Raw genomic sequence first — 27,297 nt, 5'->3', positions numbered from 1 at the left:
ATCTAAAACAATATTAGCTATTTGCAACATCTAAAACAATATTAGCTATATGCAACATCTAAAACAACATTACCTACTTGCAACATCTAAAACAATATTAGCTATATGTAACATCTAAAACAATATTAGCTATTTGTAACATCTAAAACAATATTAGCTATTTGCAACATCTAAAACAATATTAGCTATATGCAACATCTAAAACAACATTACCTACTTGCAACATCTAAAACAATATTAGCTATATGTAACATCTAAAACAATATTAGCTATTTGTAACATCTAAAACAATATTAGCTATTTGCAACATCTAAAACAATATTAGCTATATGCAACATCTAAAACAACATTACCTACTTGCAACATCTAAAACAATATTAGCTATATGCAACATCTAAAACAACATTACCTACTTGCAACATCTAAAACAATATTAGCTATTTGCAACATCTAAAACAATATTAGCTATATGCAACATCTAAAACAACATTACCTACTTGCAACATCTAAAACAATATAAGCTATATGTAACATCTAAAACAATATTAGCTATTTGTAACATCTAAAACAATATTAGCTATTTGCAACATCTTAAACAATATTAGCTATTTGCAACATCTAAAACAATATTAGCTATTTGCAACATCTAAAACAATATTAGCTATATGTAACATCTAAAACAATATTAGCTATATGTAACATCTAAAACAATATTAGCTATTTGTAACATCTAAAACAATATTAGCTATTTGCAACATCTAAAACAATATTAGCTATATGCAACATCTAAAACAACATTACCTACTTGCAACATCTAAAACAATATTAGCTATATGTAACATCTAAAACAATATTAGCTATTTGTAACATCTAAAACAATATTAGCTATTTGCAACATCTAAAACAATATTAGCTATATGCAACATCAAAAAAAACATTACCTACTTGCAACATCTAAAACAATATTAGCTATTTGCAACATCTAAAACAATATTAGCTATATGCAACATCTAAAACAACATTACCTACTTGCAACATCTAAAACAATATTAGCTATATGCAACATCTAAAACAATATTAGCTATTTGTAACATCTAAAACAATATTAGCTATTTGCAACATCTAAAACAATATTAGCTATATGCAACATCTAAAACAACATTACCTACTTGCAACATCTAAAACAATATTAGCTATATGCAACATCTAAAACAACATTACCTACTTGCAACATCTAAAACAATATTAGCTATTTGCAACATCTAAAACAATATTAGCTATATACAACATCTAAAACAACATTACCTACTTGCAACATCTAAAACAATATTAGCTATTTGCAACATCTAAAACAATATTAGCTATATGTAACATCTAAAACAATATTAGCTATATGTAACATCTAAAACAATATTAGCTATTTGTAACATCTAAAACAATATTAGCTATTTGTAACATCTAAAACAATATTAGCTATATGCAACATCTAACACAACATTACCTACTTGCAACATCTAAAACAATATTAGCTATATGCAACATCTAAAACAATATTAGCTATTTGTAACATCTAAAACAATATTAGCTATTTGCAACATCTAAAACAATATTAGCTATATGCAACATCTAAAACAACATTACCTACTTGCAACATCTAAAACAATATTAGCTATATGTAACATCTAAAACAATATTAGCTATTTGTAACATCTAAAACAATATTAGCTATTTGCAACATCTAAAACAATATTAGCTATATGCAACATCTAAAACAACATTACCTACTTGCAACATCTAAAACAATATTAGCTATATGTAACATCTAAAACAATATTAGCTATTTGTAACATCTAAAACAATATTAGCTATATGTAACATCTAAAACAACATTACCTACTTGCAACATCTAAAACAATATTAGCTATTTGCAACATCTAAAACAATATTAGCTATATGCAACATCTAAAACAATATTAGCTATTTGTAACATCTAAAACAATATTAGCTATTTGCAACATCTAAAACAATATTAGCTATATGCAACATCTAAAACAACATTACCTACTTGCAACATCTAAAACAATATTAGCTATATGTAACATCTAAAATAATATTAGCTATTTGTAACATCTAAAACAATATTAGCTATTTGCAACATCTAAAACAATATTAGCTATATGCAACATCTAAAACAATATTAGCTATATGTAACATCTAAAACAATATTAGCTATTTGTAACATCTAAAACAATATTAGCTATTTGCAACATCTAAAACAATATTAGCTATATGCAACATCTAAAACAACATTACCTACTTGCAACATCTAAAACAATATTAGCTATTTGTAACATCTAAAACAATATTAGCTATATGCAACATCTAAAACAATATTAGCTATATGTAACATCTAAAACAATATTAGCTATATGTAACATCTAAAACAATATTAGCTATTTGTAACATCTAAAACAATATTAGCTATTTGCAACATCTAAAACAATATTAGCTATATGCAACATCTAAAACAACATTACCTACTTGCAACATCTAAAACAATATTAGCTATATGCAACATCTAAAACAACATTACCTACTTGCAACGTCTAAAACAATATTAGCTATTTGCAACATCTAAAACAATATTAGCTATATACAACATCTAAAACAACATTACCTACTTGCAACATCTAAAACAATATTAGCTATTTGCAACATCTAAAACAATATTAGCTATATGTAACATCTAAAACAATATTAGCTATATGTAACATCTAAAACAATATTAGCTATTTGTAACATCTAAAACAATATTAGCTATTTGTAACATCTAAAACAATATTAGCTATATGCAACATCTAAAACAACATTACCTACTTGCAACATCTAAAACAATATTAGCTATATGCAACATCTAAAACAATATTAGCTATTTGTAACATCTAAAACAATATTAGCTATTTGCAACATCTAAAACAATATTAGCTATATGCAACATCTAAAACAACATTACCTACTTGCAACATCTAAAACAATATTAGCTATATGTAACATCTAAAACAATATTAGCTATTTGTAACATCTAAAACAATATTAGCTATTTGCAACATCTAAAACAATATTAGCTATATGCAACATCTAAAACAACATTACCTACTTGCAACATCTAAAACAATATTAGCTATATGCAACATCTAAAACAACATTACCTACTTGCAACATCTAAAACAATATTAGCTATTTGCAACATCTAAAACAATATTAGCTATATGCAACATCTAAAACAACATTACCTACTTGCAACATCTAAAACAATATAAGCTATATGTAACATCTAAAACAATATTAGCTATTTGTAACATCTAAAACAATATTAGCTATTTGCAACATCTAAAACAATATTAGCTATTTGCAACATCTAAAACAATATTAGCTATTTGCAACATCTAAAACAATATTAGCTATATGTAACATCTAAAACAATATTAGCTATATGTAACATCTAAAACAATATTAGCTATTTGTAACATCTAAAACAATATTAGCTATTTGCAACATCTAAAACAATATTAGCTATATGCAACATCTAAAACAACATTACCTACTTGCAACATCTAAAACAATATTAGCTATATGTAACATCTAAAACAATATTAGCTATTTGTAACATCTAAAACAATATTAGCTATTTGCAACATCTAAAACAATATTAGCTATATGCAACATCTAAAACAACATTACCTACTTGCAACATCTAAAACAATATTAGCTATTTGCAACATCTAAAACAATATTAGCTATATGCAACATCTAAAACAACATTACCTACTTGCAACATCTAAAACAATATTAGCTATATGCAACATCTAAAACAATATTAGCTATTTGTAACATCTAAAACAATATTAGCTATTTGCAACATCTAAAACAATATTAGTTATATGCAACATCTAAAACAACATTACCTACTTGCAACATCTAAAACAATATTAGCTATATGCAACATCTAAAACAACATTACCTACTTGCAACATCTAAAACAATATTAGCTATTTGCAACATCTAAAACAATATTAGCTATATACAACATCTAAAACAACATTACCTACTTGCAACATCTAAAACAATATTAGCTATTTGCAACATCTAAAACAATATTAGCTATATGTAACATCTAAAACAATATTAGCTATATGTAACATCTAAAACAATATTAGCTATTTGTAACATCTAAAACAATATTAGCTATTTGTAACATCTAAAACAATATTAGCTATATGCAACATCTAAAACAACATTACCTACTTGCAACATCTAAAACAATATTAGCTATATGCAACATCTAAAACAATATTAGCTATTTGTAACATCTAAAACAATATTAGCTATTTGCAACATCTAAAACAATATTAGCTATATGCAACATCTAAAACAACATTACCTACTTGCAACATCTAAAACAATATTAGCTATATGTAACATCTAAAACAATATTAGCTATTTGTAACATCTAAAACAATATTAGCTATTTGCAACATCTAAAACAATATTAGCTATATGCAACATCTAAAACAACATTACCTACTTGCAACATCTAAAACAATATTAGCTATATGTAACATCTAAAACAATATTAGCTATTTGTAACATCTAAAACAATATTAGCTATTTGCAACATCTAAAACAATATTAGCTATATGTAACATCTAAAACAACATTACCTACTTGCAACATGTAAAACAATATTAGCTATTTGCAACATCTAAAACAATATTAGCTATATGCAACATCTAAAACAATATTAGCTATTTGTAACATCTAAAACAATATTAGCTATTTGCAACATCTAAAACAATATTAGCTATATGCAACATCTAAAACAACATTACCTACTTGCAACATCTAAAACAATATTAGCTATATGTAACATCTAAAATAATATTAGCTATTTGTAACATCTAAAACAATATTAGCTATTTGCAACATCTAAAACAATATTAGCTATATGCAACATCTAAAACAATATTAGCTATATGTAACATCTAAAACAATATTAGCTATTTGTAACATCTAAAACAATATTAGCTATTTGCAACATCTAAAACAATATTAGCTATATGCAACATCTAAAACAACATTACCTACTTGCAACATCTAAAACAATATTAGCTATATGTAACATCTAAAACAATATTAGCTATTTGTAACATCTAAAACAACATTACCTACTTGCAACATCTAAAACAATATTAGCTATTTGCAACATCTAAAACAATATTAGCTATATGCAACATCTAAAACAATATTAGCTATTTGTAACATCTAAAACAATATTAGCTATTTGCAACATCTAAAACAATATTAGCTATATGTAACATCTAAAACAATATTAGCTATTTGTAACATCTAAAACAATATTAGCTATATGTAACATCTAAAACAATATTAGCTATATGTAACATCTAAAACAATATTAGCTATTTGTAACATCTAAAACAATATTAGCTATTTGCAACATCTAAAACAATATTAGCTATATGCAACATCTAAAACAACATTACCTACTTGCAACATCTAAAACAATATTAGCTATATGTAACATCTAAAACAATATTAGCTATTTGTAACATCTAAAACAATATTAGCTATTTGCAACATCTAAAACAATATTAGCTATATGCAACATCTAAAACAATATTAGCTATATGCAACATCTAAAACAATATTAGCTATTTGTAACATCTAAAACAATATTAGCTATTTGCAACATCTAAAACAATATTAGCTATATGCAACATCTAAAACAACATTACTTACTTGCAACATCTAAAACAATATTAGCTATATGTAACATCTAAAACAATATTAGCTATTTGTAACATCTAAAACAACATTACCTACTTGCAACATCTAAAACAATATTAGCTATTTGCAACATCTAAAACAATATTAGCTATTTGCAACATCTAAAACAATATTAGCTATTTGTAACATCTAAAACAATATTAGCTATTTGCAACATCTAAAACAATATTAGCTATATGTAACATCTTAAACAATATTAGCTATTTGTAACATCTAAAACAATATTAGCTGTATGTAACATCTAAAACAATATTAGCTATATGCAACAACTAAAACAATATTAGCTATTTGTAACATCTAAAACAATATTAGCTATTTGCAACATCTAAAACAATATTAGCTATATGCAACATCTAAAACAACATTACCTACTTGCAACATCTAAAACCATATTAGCTATATGTAACATCTAAAACAATATTAGCTATTTGTAACATCTAAAACAATATTAGCTATTTGCAACATCTAAAACAATATTAGCTATATGCAACATCTAAAACAATATTAGCTATATGTAACATCTAAAACAATATTAGCTATTTGTAACATCTAAACAATATTAGCTATATGCAACATCTAAAACAACATTACCTACTTGCAACATCTAAAACAATATTAGCTATATGTAACATCTAAAACAATATTAGCTATTTGTAACATCTAAAACAATATTAGCTATTTGTAACATCTAAAACAATATTAGCTATTTGCAACATCTAAAACAACATTACCTACTTGCAACATCTAAAACAATATTAGCTATATGTAACATCTAAAACAATATTAGCTATTTGTAACATCTAAAACAATATTAGCTATTTGCAACATCTAAAACAATATTAGCTATATGCAACATCTAAAACAACATTACCTACTTTTAACATCTAAAACAATATTAGCTATATGCAACATCTAAAACAATATTAGCTATATGCAACATCTAAAACAATATTAGCTATTTGTAACATCTAAAACAATATTAGCTATTTGCAACATCTAAAACAATATTAGCTATATGCAACATCTAAAACAACATTACCTACTTGCAACATCTAAAACAATATTAGCTATATGTAACATCTAAAACAATATTAGCTATTTGTAACATCTAAAACAACATTACCTACTTGCAACATCTAAAACAATATTAGCTATTTGCAACATCTAAAACAATATTAGCTATATGCAACATCTAAAACAATATTAGCTATATGTAACATCTAAAACAATATTAGCTATTTGTAACATCTAAAACAATATTAGCTATTTGCAACATCTAAAACAATATTAGCTATATGCAACATCTAAAACAACATTACCTATTTGTAATAATTAAAACAAAATTGCCTATTTGTAATAATTAAAACAACATTACCTATTTGTAATAATTAAAACAACATTACCTACTTGCAACAATGAAAACAAAATTGCCTATTTGCAACAATTAAAATAACATCTATTTGAAACATCTAAAAACAATATTGCCTATTTGTCCCATCTAAAACAAAATTGTCTATTTGCAACATCTAAAACAATATTAGCTATTTGCAACAATTAAAATAACATCTATTTGCAACATCTAAAACAATATTAGCTATTTGCAACATCTAAAACAACATTACCTACTTGCAACATCTAAAACAATATTAGCTATTTGCAACATCTAAAACAACATTACCTACTTGCAACATCTAAAACAATATTAGCTATTTGCAACATCTAAAACAACATTACCTACTTGCAACATCTAAAACAATATTAGCTATTTGCAACATCTAAACCAAAATTGCCTATTTACTACACTTAAAAGAATATTACCTATTTGCAACATCTAAAACAACATAACCTATTTAAAACAATTAAAACAGCATTACCTATTTGTAATAATTAAAACAAAATTGCCTATTTGTAATAATTAAAGCAACATTACCTATTTGTAATAATTAAAACAACATTACCTATTTGTAATAATTGAAACAAAATTGCCTATTTGCAACAATTAAAAAAATTGCCTCTGTGCAACATCTAAACAATATTACCTATTTGCAACATCTGAAACAACATTACCTATTTGAAACATCTAAAACAACATTGCCTATTTGAAACAATTACACCCAACATTACCTATTTCCAATAATTAAAACAAATTTTCCTATTTGCACCAATTAAAACAAAATTGTATATTTGCAACATCTATAAAATATTACCTTTTTGTAACATCTAAAACAATATTACCTATTTGTAACATTTAAAACAACATTACCTACTTGCAATATCTAAAACAATATTAGCTATTTGCAACATCTAAAACAATAATACCTATTTGTAACATTTAAAACAATATTACCTACTTGCAACATTTAAAACAACATTACCTATTTGCAACATCTAAAACAATATTACCTATTTGCAACATCTAAAACAACATTACCTATTTGAAACAATTAAAACAAAATTGCCTATTTGCAATATTTAAAAATATAATACCTATTTGTAACAATTAAAACAAAATTGCCTATTTGAAAGAATTAAAACAAAATTGTCTATTTGCAACATTTAAAGAATATTACCTTTTTGTAACATCTAAGACAATATTACCTATTTGCCACATTTAAAACAACATTACCTATTTGCAACATCTAAAATAATATTACCTATTTGAAACAATTAAAACAACATTGCCTATTTGCAACCATTAAAACAAAATTGCCTATTTGCAACATTTAAAACAACATTACCTATTTGAAACAATTAAAACAACATTGCCTATTTGCAACCATTAAAACAAAATTGCCTATTTGCAACAATTAAAACAACATTACCTATTTGAAACATTTAAAACAACATTACCTATTTGAAACATTTAAAACAACATTACCTATTTGAAACATTTAAAACAACCTTACCTATTTGCAACAATTAAAACAAAATTGCCTATTTGAAACATTTAAAACAACATTACCTATTTGAAACATTTAAAACAACATTACCTATTTGAAACATTTTAAACAATATTACCTATTTGCAACAATTAAAACAAAATTGTCTATTTGCAACATTTAAAACAACCTTACCTATTTGCAACAATTAAAACAAAATTGCCTATTTGCAACAATTAAAACAAAATTGCCTTTTGCAACAATTAAAACAAAATTGCCTATTTGCAACATTTAAAAAAAACATTGCTTATTTGCAACATTTTAAACAACATTACCTATTTGCAACATTTTACTGGTGGTCTATGTAAAAAGGTATTTGCATAAAAAGCAATGAAAAGTTTTTTATTTAAGCATATCCAGTCAGTATCGCTAATACAGTAATCTGGACCATTCATAGGCTGAACCAAAGAAGAACTTAGGCATCTTGATCAGAATACGAGGAAACTAATTACACTCAAAAGATGATACTGAATGACTCTACATGAAAGAGAATGGAGGATTAATAAATGTAGAAGACTGTAGAAAGCAGAAAAAAGAGGTGGAGAGTACTGGAAATCTGGGAAGACTTGTTACTCAGGTTCCAAATAAAACCACTGGTTGTTGTTAGTGAATAATCTCTGATGATGAACTTCTAATGATAATTACAAATTGTGTACAAAAATAAATTGTCAACAAATTTTTAAAAAAACATTTGGAATATTCATTAATTCAGCAATAAAAAATACTTGTCATAAATGCAAAAAAGTTCAAAGTTTTCTATACAGTCTTCCAGACTGTCTTCATTCTTTGTAGAAAATGGCCTATCATAAATGTAGCAGGTAATTGAAAAATAATGTTTGCAAAGACATCTGAGAAATTCCAATTTTCATTTTCTATATTTAATTTTCATGTTTTTATGGTATATTCTGTTTATTAACTTAATGCAAGTACAGAATAGTTAACTAAGCCTTAACTGCCCCATATGTTCTAAATAATGATATTTTTATGCCAACACTGTTCTTAAACTGCAAAGGTACAAATATTTTTAAGAACTGCTTTTTTTTTTGTAAAATACCACAATAAACTATTTTCTTTTTTATATATAAAATAGAAAATAACTTCTTAAAAGATAATCTCTTAATAATTCTAAAGACTTGTTACTAAACAGAAAAACGTTTAATACATTTTTATGAATGCTTTTTTAATAGAACCACAGAAAAACGTTTATTATCACAACAAAAAGGTACATCGATTATTGGTATTTAATTGCTTCCCTATGCGAGCAATATGTGATACAAGGTCGCTTTTAATGTGGGGGTAAACCAGCTCCCCATATAGGAGCACTCTGACAGTAGGTAAAAATAAAAATTGCTTTAGTATAGAAGTATACTGACTAAGGACAAATTAACTTCCATACCAAATTTTTTCTTAATGAAAAAGGATTTCCAAGTTGCATTCAATTGTTACAGTATCTTTACATGCAAGTTAACAAAATTAACATAGTTAACAAAACCTCCTCCCCATGTTAAGAATGGGTTTTTAAATAATGACATTACAGTAGGCCCTCCCCACACCTTCAAAAGTAATTGATTTTTACTAACTCCTCAGTAGACAATGCATTGTGGATGCGTTATCGGCAGCTCCCATTACTCTCGCTTCTCTTTATTTGTCACTCAGTCCTCATATTTCAATGAGTGATTTTTCTGACAAAGGGGGAAGAAAAAGCTGTATTCTAGGTTGGCAGTATTTTGCGTGAACAGCCGCCAGAGATGTCGAAAATTTTCTGTTTCTAAGTCTATCCTTGTAGCCATGTCACTAGTAAGGAGATAAACGTTTTATCTGGGCTGACGTTATCCGCCTGATAGTCAGGGACTCAAACCTTGGATTAATCACTAAGGAGGCTATCCTATCAACAGGTGCAAAGTACTGGGGCTGCTGTATTGCCATTTGGTGAATGGATTCTGGACCATGCAGTAGCTTCTGGTGGGGCCTCTCGATGCCATATTAGTGGGTAATTGTTACGGCTTTACCTTTTCATGTGCTACAAAAAAAATATTTCTTCTTTTCTATTTCTCTCTTACTTTCCCTCTCTGCCCTGCTTCAAGCAAGTCTGTCGACCTAGCCCACAAATCCCAAAACTCCATCATGAAAAGTTTCAATAAAAAATAGATGATTAAACCCAGATCTCCAACTTCTAATGTAGACACCCACTACCATGTCTCCTTCTCTAACATCAGAGGTCTACGTTCTAACCTTCCAGAGGTTGAAACCCAATTACAGGAGACTAAACCGGACCTTTTATTTCTAAACGAAACTGGCATTGGACAGACTATTTCGCTAGATGAGTTCGTAATTAAAGGATACTCTAATTTAACTTCCAAATATGACCCCCAAGATCGCCATGGGCATGGAATATGTGCCTATATTAAAGATGGCTTTCCATGTGGTAGGGACATCTCCAGAGAAGATCCTAACTTACCCTATATGTGCTTCCGGGTTGCATTTGCTCAAACTACTGCATTTATATTTGCTCTCTATTGCCCCCACAACAGCGGAGTTACTGTCTTTAAAAGCATATCTGAGAAAATTGACCACGTCCTATCTGCTTATCCTTCAGCTAATATTCATGTCTGTGGAGACTTCAATGTTCACAATGTGGAATAGTTAACTCACTCAAACAAGACAGATGATGAGGGGAGGTTCTGTCATGATTTTGCCATTGCTTATGATCTCACTCAGATTGTCCGTGTGCTCGATACTGATGGCCAGTATACAAGTCTCCTAGACCTTTTTCTTACAACTTGCCCCAAACTGTGTTCAGCTCTGTTCTGTCTCCACTTAGATCTTCCAACCACTCTGTTGTATCAGTTAAGATAAAAATGAAATGTAATAAGTCCTCAGATGTACCTCTCCATCATACAGTATATCGATACTCTATGTCTGACTGGGATAGTTTCCGTACATTTATATCAGATCTAACTCTGCGTTCCATGTTTAAAATGGATGTGTCATCTATAGTATCAGACCTGATGGAATGGTTAATTGTAGGTATTGACCGTTTCATATTCTCGAAAAAATTCTAGCAAAAACCTAACAGCCAGCCATGGTTCTCTCCAGAATGTGTTGCTGCCATTGCACACAGAAATCACTTTTTCCATTGCTTCCAACGTAATAGATGTACTGAGACTAAAGCCGCTTTCAGGACTGCCAGTTTTGGCAAATAGCAAACAGAATCCTTAAATGCTCTATCCCAACTATCATTAATTGAGTTAATCTTGTCAGCATCAGACAAAGCCAAACTCTTTACCAAGAACTTTGCAGCTAACTCTACCCTTTGCAACCAAGGCCACCAACCTCCAATATTTCCTCCTGTATCAGAAAACATGCTATGTGATATACAAATATCTGTACGTGATGTTGCCAAGCTAATCAAAAACCTTGATTCCAGTAAAGCAACCGGCACTGACGGTATTCCAATTATAGTACTCAAAAAACTTCAACCAGAACTAGCATGTTTAAATGTTGTCAAGGAGAATTGCTACCCTCACCCTGGAAAATCTCATCAGTATGCCCTATTTTTAAGAATTCAGGTGATTGCTCATCTCCCTCTCAGTACAGGCCAATAAGTCTCCTGTGTGTCATGTGTAAGTTGCTGGAATCTGTGTTAAATAAATGTGCTTAAAGTTATATCTCATAGGATTAGCGAATCTCTTGACGGAAGCAACCTTTCTAGGGAAATTGCTCTTGACATATCAAAGGCCTTTTCTCTTTGATAGGCTCATAAGAGCAGTGGTTGATGGGTAAAAATCAGAAGCTCTCAGTATTAATGCTGGAGTCCCTCAGGGGTCCATCCTGGGCCCAAATTCTTCCTGAGCTACATTAATGATCTTCCAAATCACATCCTTACATCATTCGTAGACATTTATGCTGATGACACTACTATCTATGGTAGCACATCTAAGACCGTAAATGATCAAGTTCTCTCTGATTCTCTCTCCTCTGATCTTGAGCAAGTGGTTCAATGGGGAAAGAGGTGGCTTGTTACTTTTAATGCATCTAAAACCAAGCTTTTATCTTTGCATCATCAATGCTCTGATCCCCATCTGGCATCAATTGAAGTGAATGGGGAAGCCTCATGTTTTGACAAGCTTCTGGGCTTGACCTTTACTCCTGATCTTAAATGGAACACATACATTAAATCCATTGCTAAGGCCGCTGGACAAATGCTGGACTCACTGCTGATGCAATTCTCTATCTATATAAGAGCCAGGTACGTCCAAGGATGGAGTACTGTTGCCACATTTGGGCAGGAGCTGCTAGAAAGGATATCCTGCCTTGATAGAGTTCAAAATAGACTTCGTAGCCTCATAGGGGATGTCCTTTTCTCTTCCTGCAACCTCTTTCTCACAGAAGAGATGTTGCGAGTTTGTCTCTGCTTTATCGTTATTTTCATGGCAAGTGCTCGACTGAGCTCCAATCTATGGTCTCCCCCTCACCAAACTTTCACAAGAAACATTCGTCTAGCAGAAAACACTATCACTAATTTCCCCCACTCTTTATCTATGCCTAAACATAAACATAGATTCCATGAGCAAAGTTTCTTTCTTAGAACTGTACGCCTATGGAATTGTCTTCTGTTTTCCTGCTTTCCAGCTGACTACAATATGGTTGTCTTCAAGTCTAACGTAAACAAGTTTTTGATGAGCTGTTCCATATAAGTTAACAAATTTACCGAATTTCCATTACTAACGATTACTATATTGTTCAATTTCTACTGTACACTCTTTAACCCTTATCCTCGAGTGGCCTCTTGGCCTTGATAAGTGGTGATGCCTATGTCAAAAAAAAAAAGGAGGAAATATCATAGATGTAGATAGATTTGATTAAGCTTGTGAATTTTCTTTTGTTCAAGTTATCACCAGAGATCAGTACACACAAGCATAATCACATGAATGATATAGGTTTCATCTGCTTGATAATCATAGTATTTGTGAAAAAATACATAACACTAACAAAAAACGACAGAAAATTCTGGAGATCTAGATTTTAGGGTCTGTGTTCATACTAAATCATTCAAGCTTGAGTACTGAATTTCTTGAGTTAATCTTCTTTCCCGGGCAACATTGGAACACAGATTAATTAGTATATATTAACAGTCTTGGAAGTGTTTCATTCATGTAAAAGAATGACCAGTCAATCAAACTTGCTAGAGTAGTATTTCAGACATATTATAAATAGCTGGTTATCCTTTAATCAAGCAATGGTAATCCCCAAACAATATTAGACCAACCTGTCCATGTGCAACACTTTGTGTAATAAGTAAATGAGGCTAATATAAGCTGGCAATTGTAAGACAGTATTAACTTACTTCTGTTACACTTATCAATCTAACATTTTACAGACACCCGATTTGGATTGGTAGCACCAAGTTCAGGTACGACTCAATCACATCACCATCACAAAAGTTAAATGTTCAAATTTTTATGCCTCATACTAACAAACCACAGTTTGACCCCATGAATATTTACAATTCTCCATATGTGTACATATCAATGAAACACCATGAAGACACTCCAGCATGATCATTGATTCTGATCACATATTATCCACCTAAAAAGGATGATATTCCAATAACCTCTGTTGAATTTATTAATGTATTTAGATATGACCTACCTGCATATAATAGCAGAGTTGGTCAGTTCAAAGTCACTATCAATATGGGATTTACAAAGAAACCAATTAAACCTAGTACAGTGAAGAATAGCTGAAAGATCTACAAGTCAACTTTGACAAGTTAAAAATTTTCTGGTATATTCACCCCAAACTAAGCTGACAGAATAACTGGAGTACGTAAATCCGTTTTCTTGTTCAGCAAGCCTACTGGAAGACATCACCTGGTCATTTTACAGTATCAGTTATTATTCAAAGCCAAAGCCATCCACTATGCTAAACAGTGGTTCTACCCTGTGGATTATAAATCAGTGAAGATGAATCATCAAAACTGACCTTCTACCATATTCCACTGTCACAAGATTCTATCAAATATTGCAATGTGGTGACTCCTTCAGAGATATACATGTATACATGAGAATTACAAAACTTAATGGTGGAAGGATACATGATGAAGCTTGTCCACAATCTTTACTGTCACAGAAACTGCCTAGAAAATATATTTTCACCACAATGCCTAAAAATAACTTAAGAATAAAGAAAATTATCTAATATATAAAACTAGCGGGGGTACCTGGCGTTGCCCGGGTGTTTAGAGGTGTGTGTGCTCAGGCGGGGGTGGGGGTAAATCAAAACAAAAGATTAAGCGAAGTAATCACCCTGTATTATATATAAAAAAAATGTTAAAGCTTTAAAAAAATCAAGAAAAAAAAAAACTAACGTAAGGCAAACGAACGATGTTAAAATTCCTTAAAATCGGAAAAACAAAAACAAAAAAAGAAAACGCGAATGTGATGGAAAAAAAAATCAGAAAAACGAACGTTAAAACCTCTTTAAAAAATCTGAAAAATAAAAAAAAACATGTGAAAAATGGCTTAAATAACCCTGTTTCAATATTAAAATTTTAAAAAGCGAAAAAAAAAGAATATATCTCACACCACGATTCGAACTTACAACCTTTAGATAATGACACCACGCTCTAATCAAGTGAGCTAAGAGGACGTTGACGAAATTGGGTCGTTTTTTTTTTTATATTTAACCTAAATCATGTTCCGACGTCATTTGTGTATGCGTAGAAGCCATCTTGTCATGAGAGGACGGTTTTTTGCTACCCTCTCTCTGTACAAAAATGGCGAGTTTAGGGTGAAGGAATTAATGTTTTGGGCCAATTTTTCGATATTTGTCGGGCAATGGTACGAGCTTGAAAATGATATAGATTTGGTGAAAATCCGTGGCCTGTGTCGAAAGTTTTTGCGAGACATACAAACACACATACATAGGCACATTTTCGCTTTTATATATATAGACTAGCGGGGGGTACCCAGCGTTGCCCGAGTGTTTGGAGGGTGTGTGTGCTCAGGCGGGGATGGGGGTTGTTAATCAAAACATAAGAATAAGCAAAGTAAAAAAAAAATAAACTAAAAAAACAAAAAAAGAAAACAGAAAAACAAACGTTAAAATAAAGCAGGAAGTACCCGAGCGGTGGGGGGGGGGGGGTAATCAAGACATAAGAATAAGCGAAGTAAATATTTTTAAATATTAAATAAAAATTAAATATTATATAAAAAAAAGTTAAAACTTAAAAAAATCAAAAAAAAACACAAAAAAAACTAATGTAAGGCAAGCGAACGATGTTAAATGTAAAAATCGGAAAAACAAAAACAAAAAAGAAAACAGAAAAACGAACGTAAAACTTCTTTTAAAAATCTGAAAAATAACCCTCCCTCCCAAAAAAAAACACGTGAAAAATGGCTTAAATAAGCCTGTTTTAATATTAAAATTTAAAAAATCGGTGGTTTTTGGGTGTGTGTGGTCGGTCGGGGGTGGGGGGGGGGTGTTAATGAAAACCTAAGAATAAGCGAAGTAAAAAACAAAAACAGAAAAACGAACATTACGTGAAAAATGACTTAAATAACCCTGCTTCAATATTAAAATTTTAAAAAATCGAAAAAAAAAAAGATATCTCACACCACGATTCAAACCCAAAACCTTTAGATAATGACCCAGTGCTCTAACCAACTGACCTAACACGACGTACATGAAATTAGGTCATTTTTTTTTTATCTTTAAACTAAATCAGGTTATGACGTCATATGATGCATGCGTAGAAGCGACTTCGTCATGAGAGGACGATTTTTGCTGACCCCCCCCCCCTGTAGAAAAGTGCTGATTTCAGGGTGAAAAAATTAACGTTTTTGACCAATTTTTCGATATTTGTCAGGTGAAGGATGGGGCTTTGATATGAGAGCAAATTTGTGAATTTTTGTCCTGTCTCTCGAAAGTTTTTAGCAGACAGACAAACATACATACATACATTTTCACTTTCATATAGATAATGTTGTCCGGATTTTAACAGTTGGACCTAAATAGCATTTAAGCTTTGATTCTGACTAACCAATTTTCATCTGTTGTACCATTTGCTACATGCTTTGCTACAATTTATTTAGAAAAATACTTAATCTGATCTGGTAATTTTTTAATATGTAGAAATTTTTAAATAGGTACCTTAAAGGCATGATAATAGAAATATTTACTAAAAATGTAATGGATCCAGGCAATACAGGGCCAGAACAACTAATATGTCCTAATCAAAAATCCATCCTGAAATGGGTCGAATCTGAAGGATCCTTGTAACAGGGCCTCACAAAAATGCAATTATTAGATCCTATAAACCCACCAAAAGTGAAGTGCCTGCAATCCTCTATTGGAACATAATTGATCCAGTAAATGTACTATCAATTATGCCACTCACAAAAACCTCAAACAGAAGTGACATAGAGACTTGACAAATAACAATGTTCATAAAGAGTATTTGATGGTTGCATTTATGTTCAGAAGTTTGCTAGTTACCAGCTAAGGTTTAGCACATACAAAAAAGGAATACTTCAGGATCTTGAATTACAATTGATACCACCTATCCAACTGGATGATGTGGCATTAAAACCAAACCTATCATCCCAGAAATTTTTGCAGTAAGACTATTGACAAAACATTACCACAACCAGCCAAAGAAGAGGTTTCTGCTCAATTTCCTCATCCCTCACTGGCTCCAAATAGACATGGACACACCCATCACCCCAGGCTCAAAGTGAACCCAGCATTCCTCTACTTTGTAGACATTTAGTTTCATTCCTCATTTACCTCTCTTTACTAAAATAAATAAATTTGAAAACATCTAAAACAAAATGGTACCCCACCAGTAAATTGAGTTCCACCTCCATCTTGATTCCATCTGACAAAGGAAGCAGTTGGCCATTATGGTTCTAATAAATTTTTTGTGCATATGTGCTTATCAAAAATATCTTCATTATATTTCTAGGTTGTTATGTGTGATATCTTCCTAGTTTACTAACATAGAATACAATCTATTATCTGTTCTTTTTCAGAATCATGTTGTTTTGTAAGCAATAAACCAGTAGAACTGCACACATAACTCTGCAATAAAGTTTAACAAAAAAAATAGCTTAGGAGCAGACAATTCTGAATAAAGTGAATAAGAAAAAAGACAACAGAATATAATAAAAAATAAGTAAAGAAAAATTTCATTTGAAAAATTTAAATGAAATATTTTTCTGTTATATTTTTTTTCCTTTGAAATTAAAAGAGGCTACAGATAAGGTCTCAGCATTCTTAACGTAGCTTGGAATAGAGCTGAAGTAAAAAAAATGAATGTTTTTTGTAACCTTAGCTGAAAATTATAACACACTACATCAGGTTGAATCATTAACTTGATTTCTAATTCTACTCATTCTTCTATTTCAAATTTATCTTTCTATGTATATTTTGAATTAACTATTCGTGTCCTATTCTTCATGTACACACACACACACACACACACACACACACACACACACACACACAAATATCAGTAAATGAAAATTCTCTTTTAAACATAATTAGCAATAAATATTTTCAAAAAGCTTTCTTTCCTTATTTCTTCATTTCAAAGATTTCTATAGTTTTATTCTCATGATCTTTTTAAGGCAGAAATAAATCCTAATTATCATAAAATGAAAGTTACCAGCAAATTATGTAAATTTTTTACTTTAAAGTAGTATTTTTAGCTCCTAGCATCAAGTCGCTTAATGCCTTGTCTGGAGCAATTTTTATAAATAAAAAACAAAATATTTTGTATTTACTTCAAATATTAAACTATTAAAATAGTGTACATTTCTAATAATTGATTTGAAAAATTAAATCAGTAAAATAGGAAATATATCAACCTGGCAGAGGTTTGTGATCTTCTAGGCTTCGAATTTGCACAATAAAAGGATGAATGCCATAGCACTTGCCCTGCGTATACAACTGTGCCATCAAAATACAATGGGTTGCATTTATTCCCACTATAAAAAAAAAGAAAAGAATTCAAGTAATAAAGTTTATTTTAATTGTTTAATTAGATATGCCATGATTTCATATAATAATATTAACTTTTAAGAAATTAATAATTTTCGTATCATTTGGATTATTCAAACTACTGTTCCCATCTTGAATGTTATGTGCACGTTTCAGTCGATGTAACCTCCGACCTTCTTCAGGTGTATTTTGTTGATCTGGGGAACCTTTATGTTGAATTTAGGAATTTGCACAAAATTTGCATCAATGGAACCTTTTATTTAATCCACTGGAGTAGCATGCTCCTGTTTCATTAGCCATGACTGAGTAGAAGTCTTAAATAATTTGCAATTGTATTTTTAGTATCACTTTACTGAGGATTGAATCTTCAACCTTAGAAGAGTGTAACATAAAACTGAATTTTACCAAGTACTTTATCCATGATGCTATGGGTCCTTGCAGACAGAGAAATTCCAGAGTTTAATAAGATATATCTGAAAAACCGTCAGAAGTTATATTGACCGAAACGTTGTGCGCATAATGCTCAAGACGAGAATAGTAGTTTGAAGAATCCAAATAATATGCAAATTATTAATCCTCATCTCAAAAATTCAGAAACAATAATTTTGCTGTTCTATTCTTAACAGAGTAATGAAATGTTTCCCTTAAGAGAATCAGTGAATTTTCACTCTTTGCAGAAATAAACAATTTCATAGATGAAGAATAATAATTACAAACAGTTCAGGTCAAAAGTCTAAAGTTATAAACAAAGTGAGATAGAAAGTCCATTAACAGGCTGCCATCACTAACACACAATACTTGAAAAAAATGTGCATCTAATAAAGATTTTATTTTGCTTCAATCAAAATTGTGTAATATTGTTGATTTGTGAACATGACACTACTCAACAAGAAATAGAAATAAAGACGGGTATATCTTTTTACAGATTAAAGATGAGCTATCTAATTATATTGAAACTTCTTTTTGTGTTTTATTTGAAGTCACATAGAACAATACAGTAAATGCATGTAAATATCTCATGTTGTTTAACATAAGGCTTTAAAGTAATTTCATAAACTTATGAACATATTTGATAGAATTTGTAATTACATCTCCACAATTATATAAATGCAACTTTGTGTGTGTGTGTGTGAGTTTGTTCCTTATAGACTCCGAAACGGCTGAACAGATTTTCTTTAAAATTTATAGAACTTTAGTGTATAAGTCTGGGAGTGATCTTAATTAAGTTTTGTCTCAGAATACCCCAGATAATTACCGCTAATTGATAATCAAAACCATTATTTTAATTTATCTATCATCGTTAAAGCCATTTTTCCATGTCGTCTCTTAGCAACAATGACAGAACAACGGGCCATGAAAATTCTACTGTGGTTAAGTTGATAGCGTATTATTTTATATATATACTTTTTTTTTTTGCATGACATGGTCTGTAGGTTCAAAGCCCATGCATAAATTTCTTAATGTTTTTTTTTTGTTAACTGGAAAGATAAAATAATAATTTTATAAAAGAAACAGTAGGTTCTCTAGAGTGCAATGTAGAATAACATATATTTTGAACTAAGTTACTGCATGGAGGCATGTGAAGCTTCCTCCCGGGCGATTTCATGGATTTCAATGACAATAAAAATATAGGAGTCTGCTAGTTTGAGATAAAAACAAAATCGTCATAAAATTCAAATTATTTCGATAATGCAGATTACTGTTCTCATCTTGCATATTATTTGGCCAATATTGAACTTAGAAATCTTTGTCAAATAGTTATCTGTATGGACTAAGGATTGAACTATAACAGAGTGTGGATGTGCATGTGGCAGCAGCAGCAGCTGTACGACAGCCAACATATGCAAATACCGAGCTATGTGCAAGGTGACATCACAGCATGGAAGAAAGGAAGAAAAAGATTATAAAAAAGAAAAAATGACTTGAGAGAGACAGAAATAGACATGTTACACACATGACCCAAGAGCAACAGACATGTCCTAAACATGGCCGGACAAAGACAGAGTACCACATGTTTGACATGACAGAGTTTTGTTAAACACATTGGAGTACGAGAAGATTTTTTAAAAAGAAACAAGGTATTATTCTAGAAGTACCTGTAAATAAATGTCTGTTGTTTCAACTGAAAAAAAATGTGTCAAACTCTCTCCTTGTCTTTGTTTCCTTGCGACTGTCTGCATACAACATATAGGTCCCTAGGGTTGACATGTAATAACTATGTTGCAGAACCTTCAGCCTCCAAAAGATTGTCACTTAGAACTGATGATTACCTCAAACTTATATCCATTATATCACAGGTTGTTGTGGATGATACTAAAAAACAAATATAAATTACTTAAGAAAAGCTATCCCTGTGGATTAAATAAAGAGTTTCATTTGAAATTTCATAAACGTTTGACAAGATGCAGCTGAAGAATGTCAGAGATCACATTTGAATAACAACCAAGATGAAAACAGTTGCTTGAATAATATAAATCATCAATTTGGATCTGAAAAATTCAGAAACGTAAAATTCACTTTAACAAAAGAAAAATGAAAAGAAATATAAATACTATTCCAGTTAAAAATTTCTGCATTTTTTTTTACTGACATTAAATTAATCTGCAGAGTTTTTTTGTTTTTTGTTTTTTTTCTTCATATGTACAACACAAAATGGCTTTTTGTTGGCGAATAAAATTCAAGTGTTTTATCATAAAAATTATTTTTACTTACATCCCCCTGACCACCATTTACCGGATGTAATGGTGGGGCTGTTTAAGACAAATTCTTCAGTTTCTTTGTCATAAGTTGCAGTTGTTTCAAGCCCTCGAACATAAGTACCTGCAAAATATATATAGCAATTCATTTTTTTTTTCACAAAATAATTTATGCAAATATAATATAAATATATATAATATAAAATAAACAAAATTTTTAATTCAATTTTTAAGAATATCATTAACTGCTTTGATAAACATTATGCATGAGAATATTTTAATCATTTGTGCTAATAAAAATAAAAATCTTATTTGTTAATGTTTATTAAAAATAAATAAATAAAAAAATCTAAAAGATTTTTGTCAGAGCTATCAGATTAAACATTGTTTTAGGACTTTTGAGATAAGGCTTGATAATTTGTAAATTATTTTGGGCCATTTTGACACATGGCCCAAAATAGCACTTTTCGAGGCATAAAATGTTTTCCAACTATTAGATTTTGCTGAAAATTACCCAAAAGCAAGATCACATGAATATACATCTAGAAACGTAATATTTGACCCTGGGAAAATTCTGGTTGCATTCCAAGACAATCAAAAAGGGGTGAAAATGGTAAAAAACAAGCCACACATGCATGGTCTCCCTCTGGTGCTGCATGTGAGATGACGCCACAGAAAAAGTGAAGAAATGATAAATGTGAAAAGTGTGGAGGTTGAGTTAGTCCTAAAAACAAATATTACTTCCATCGTAGTTAAAAATTGAGTAATTTGATTTGAACTTATATTTTTTTTGCTCTTTTTGGCCCAATCATGGTGCCTGGGTGTCCTAAGAAATTACAATGCTTTTAAGGTACTCCTGCAACTACTTCTCATGATTGCAATTCAATCGTCTCAAGCAACGTGCTTCTCCCTGTCAGACTTGTTGGGAATACCTGTTTCTTCAATTCTGCGATGCAAAACTTTTCTTGTGACCCCCTTTGAGCTCCTGGGAATGCCAAATCCCAGTGAAAATGGACAAACCGTGCAGTTTCATGCATATTTGAATTCAGCACCATAGAAAACCACTATATAGATATATATATATCAAGTTTTAGTAATATGAAAAAAGAGCTCCAAAAAGGCATGTTTTTTTAGCTCTAAAAGTCCCAGAGGGATGCGAACCAGAATTTTTCTAGGGTCACACATACTGAATTTATATTAAGAACAATGGCCTCCATAATTTGGCCAAGTTTCAGGAAAATCTAATGGATGGATCCAACACTATTGGGCAAAAAGTGTCATTTTTGGTCATTTTGGGGCATTTTTTACCCCTTTTGAGCCCATGGTGACACCGAATCTCAGTGTAAATGGAAAATTGTGCAGTTTCAGGCCTTAACACATGTATATTTGAGTTGACCACCGTGTAAAGCCACTATATAGTAAGACATATCAAGTTTTTGTTGAGAAATGTGAAAAAAGAGCTATAAAAGGGGGGCGTTTTTAGCACTAAAATCCCAGGGACGCGAACCAGAATTTTGACAGGGTTATCCATACTGGATTTATATTAAGAACAATAAGCTCCATATTTTGGCCAAGTTTTAAGAAAATCTAATGGATGGATCAAAAGTAAGGGGCAAAAATATCATTTTGGGCCATTTTGGGGCATTTTTGAGCCCCTGGGGATGCAACGAGAATTTTTGCAAAAAAGATTTTTTTTTACTGTGCACATCTATTTAATGAAATACAATTTGTGGCAAAATTTCAGGAAAAACTAATGGACGGTTATCTGGCAATCATCTGAACTAACAGATGCACGGACGCCAGAGAAAATATAGGTTCCTCTCCTATAAATCAGGGAACTACTAGCACTTTGCAGGGCATAGAATCTTTTCCGACCATTAGATTTTGCTGAAAATTACCCAAAAGCAAGATCACATGTATATACATCTGGAAACATGATATTTGACCCTGGGAAAATTCTAGGGCTTGAACCTCAGGGTGTTTTAGGGGTAAAAAACACACTTTTGAGGCTAATTTTTTTATTTTTCTCCTAAAATTCATACTTGTGTCTAAATAAGTGTTTTAATTGGTACCGAATTTTAAAAAAAGTTAAGGCATCGTTTGTTATGAAACGATGTCACTTGGCTGTTTTAGTCCAATGTTTTACATCAGGCCAGGAGTTTAAATGGGCAAAATAGGTAACAGTTCTACGACTGATTTTGGCTGACAGAACAAGGGAAGTAACTCTTGTACACTCGATTTTACAAATATTGATTATACATTTGTAGATTGAACTTTAATATATGCGATTGGTTTACAATATAAGGTTACAAACTAGTAAGCAGGCAACTCATTTTTTAAAGTGCCTTGTATACATGAATGAAGATCTGAACTTCAGTTAACTATACCCTCGTGAGGAGACAAGTAAATAAGAACATGTCAATTTAGATTTGTTTTACAATTCAAATTGACTATGTATTCATTCCAATTCATGTTTGTTACCTGTGAATGTTAGGCCAAGGAGTTTAAATAATAAACTCTCAGCTAGTGTACATAGGCAGTCATGGAGATTTCATCAGTGATAAGAACCTTCAAATTTTTGTACTTTAAATGTAAATCATTTAGAATTTCATCAGAAAGTGTATTTCTTGATCTGCCATGAAAAATAGGAAGATGAAAAGCCGTGTGAAGTGTGGTGCCACTTATTTTACTGGCTGCATTACCAGTGGAAGGTGCAACAAGAACAGTTGGACGTTCCATATCGTTGGGAGAAAGTGTGCACTTGAAGTAATCAGCTATAAGGTTAAGCACAGGACTCTTTCCTGTCCACCACAAAAATATGAAAAAGGCATCAGTCGGGGACCATATAGTTTCTGGCTTGTTGGATTATCAAATAAGAAAAAAGTATTTTAATCAGCAAAAAAAATTTAGTTTTAACACTCCTTGTGCTATCACGACCCCCCCCCCATGTAATATTTGATAATTGTACAAGAAGTGTGTTATTTGTTTTGTGATAACACAAGAATTGTTAAAACTATAGTAATGTTTCTGAATAAACAGTAAGTAGGTGTCGTGTATGTAAATAAAAAATGAAGAAGTTCCGCATTCATCGGCCGACATGTACAATGAAAACCCAGCTTATATGGTTTTTGTACCCTAGCATAAGTATAAATACAATAAATACCAAGATATACCGTAAATACGCACACACTCGCAAGCGTACAAATGCACACAAATTTGAAATGTACATGAATTGGATAGCTGCTAAATTCAAATGTAAACCAAATAATGGAAAATGTAAATATACTCAGAATATACATATTTAATTACTGTTATATAAGTAGAAATACAATAAATGAAAAATAAATATGTACTATACACACGACCACTCAGCCAAATACATGCAATCACGAACTGTAACGGAATTGGATTGGTACAACTGTGCTAACAAACTAAGGGGGGAAAACTGGAAATGTAAATATGCTCAAGGTATATATATATGAATATATATTGATAAAAGTTGAAATAAATACATGAATTTAAAAGTAATAATTAATTAAGTTGTATTTTGAATAGTTATGTCTACTTTAAGAACAATTCAAGATATATTCATTATAATTAAAATCGGCAAATCTTTACTTTTTTCCACTTTAACACTCATATTTAATTTAAAATGACGACTTTTAGGGGTTTTCAAGTATTCTGAAAACGAATATCACATTTAAATTTTGCACGAACATGTAGTTTTCTTAATTTAAGACATTTTTCCAATATATTACTTAATAAATGTCAGTGGCGTTCGCCGTTCTTAACATGGAGAGGCAGGGGGGTGTTTTGTAACATTAGTACTTTTCAGTTGGGAAAAACATAGCCACCATAATGGATTACATTGGATCATAAAGGTTTATGTCTGCACAAAATGTAAATATGATGTTCGCTTTCAGCACACTTGGAAACCTATAAAAGTCATCATGTTAGATGTGAATGTTGAGGTAGGTGTGTCAGAATTTTGGGGGAATTTTTGACACCCTTAACACAAAACTGTGAATAAAATATACAAAACTCGTTATTTCTCTTTTTAAAGTGGTTTGTTTAATTTCTTTATGGAATATACTTCCAAAATAAATTATTAAAGATTTTTGAAAAATAATATTTCTATTATTTTTTATTTTTTAAAAAACAGTGTTTACAAAGTGCCTGCGCGCGTTCATGCAGCCATTTCTTCTACATAATGAAGTAAATTGAATTTTACGAGTTAAATTTTTTTTTCAATTTTTTTCAATTTAAAAATCTATCAAAATTTTTCGATTGGTTCAATTTTTACGATATTTGCAGGCAATGTGAAATTTTATGCTCTTTCTAATAAACTGAATCTTCCCAAAGGGATAGCAACCTTGAAGTTGGCTGGGAAGCTTGCGTGCCTTAATGACCCCAAGAGTTAAGCCGGCAGGAGATTCATCTCCTGGCAGGGCCACCCATGCCGGACAGGTCGACGGGTAGAGGCCAGACTAAGAGCACTCCACCTACCTTCTGGGGAAGGTTGTGCGTGGGACCAGCACCCTCACCCCGGAATAAAGAACTTGCTACAAAAGCATCCACAACAAAAACCCAAGAAACTTTGGTTCTGGAAGAGGAAGGTTCTGCACCTGCAGAAAGAATGACGTGCTGTGGTCAAAGCCGAAAGGACGCTTCAGTGCCAAAAACCCTCTTATCGACCAGGACAACCACCACCATTGCTACAGGCAGAACAGATCCTGTACAAGCCGGATCTGGGCTTCAGGCAGGACAGATCCTGTACAGACCCGATCGCCATGTTGCGCATCATAGTTGAACAGTCCCTGGAGTGGAATTCCTTGTTGTACATCAACTTCGTGGTCTCCCTCAAGGCTTTTGACAGCATACACCGCAACACCTTGTGGCAACTCTTCTGACACTATGGGATCCCAGAAAAGCTGACAAGAATTATCAGGGAGTCATACGAGGGAATGGCTTGTCAGGTTGTACACGGGGAACAGTTGACATGATGTTTCAACATATAGACTGGCGTAAGACAGGGATGCCTTCTATCGCCATTCTTGTTTCTACTAGCTATTGACTGGGTGATGAGGCAGACAATGGATGGTCAGAGGGATGGCATTCAGTGGACCCTCTGAACTCAGCTGGATGACCTTGACTTTGCTGAATCTCGTTCTGCTCTCCCACAAGCAACAACAAATGCAGAGCAAGACCTCTAGACTGGTCATCCACACTTCTCAAGTTGACCTCCACATACACGCTAACAAGACTAAGATCCTGAAACTCAATGCATTCAACAAAACAGCAGTGGAGTTGGGCAACAAAAACTTGGAAGAGGTTGGGACCTTCACATACCTTGGGAGTGTGATAAACCAGCAGGGAGGAACAGATACAGATGTTAAGACCCGTATCGGAAAAGCAAGAGCATCTTTCATAGCCCTCAAGAACATCTGGCGATCCAACCTCATCACTTCTCGTACAAAAATCCGACTGTTCAATTCCAAAATCAAATCAGTACTACTGTGTGGAGCAGAAACGTGGAGAACAACAAAGACCACCATCGGAAAAGTGCAGGCTTTCATAAACTCGTGCCTTCAAAGAATGCTAAGAATCCACTGGCCAACTACCATCAGTAATGCAGATCTCTGGAAGAAAACCAAGTACCAGCAGAAGAAGAGATCAGAAGAAGGAGATGGCAATGGATCGGACACACCCTGAGGAAACAACAAACGAATATCACATGCCACAGGCCCTGACCTGGAATCCTCAGGGAAAGAGGAAAAGAGGCTGACCAAAAA

The 27,297-nt window shown here is 31.5% G+C and overlaps 2 protein-coding genes across 5 annotated transcripts in view; one reads left to right on the top strand and one right to left on the bottom strand.

Annotated features, from left to right (window-relative positions):
• Nucleotides 1-27,297, top strand: part of LOC145293813 (adenylate kinase 2, mitochondrial-like) — a 187,158-nt gene that overhangs the window by 49,504 nt on the left and 110,357 nt on the right. The window lies entirely within an intron of this gene.
• LOC145293812 (peroxisomal acyl-coenzyme A oxidase 1-like) overlaps nt 1-27,297 on the bottom strand; it is a 156,116-nt gene that overhangs the window by 60,277 nt on the left and 68,542 nt on the right. For all 4 annotated transcript variants that reach the window (XM_080140423.1, XM_080140422.1, XM_080140421.1 and 1 more), the window contains exons 4-5: nt 21,522-21,629; nt 18,677-18,796 (exon numbers count right to left, since the gene is read on the bottom strand). In XM_080140423.1, coding sequence (XP_079996549.1) covers nt 18,677-18,796; nt 21,522-21,629 — 228 coding nt within the window. The remainder of the gene's footprint in view (nt 1-18,676; nt 18,797-21,521; nt 21,630-27,297) is intronic.

This window comes from Euprymna scolopes, chromosome 15, assembly GCF_053919585.1.
Source record: "Euprymna scolopes isolate OS-2025 chromosome 15, ASM5391958v1, whole genome shotgun sequence".
Classification (NCBI taxonomy): domain Eukaryota; kingdom Metazoa; phylum Mollusca; class Cephalopoda; order Sepiida; family Sepiolidae; genus Euprymna; species Euprymna scolopes.
Note: the sequence above shows the minus strand (reverse complement) of the source record. Positions and strands in the feature narration are given on the sequence as shown.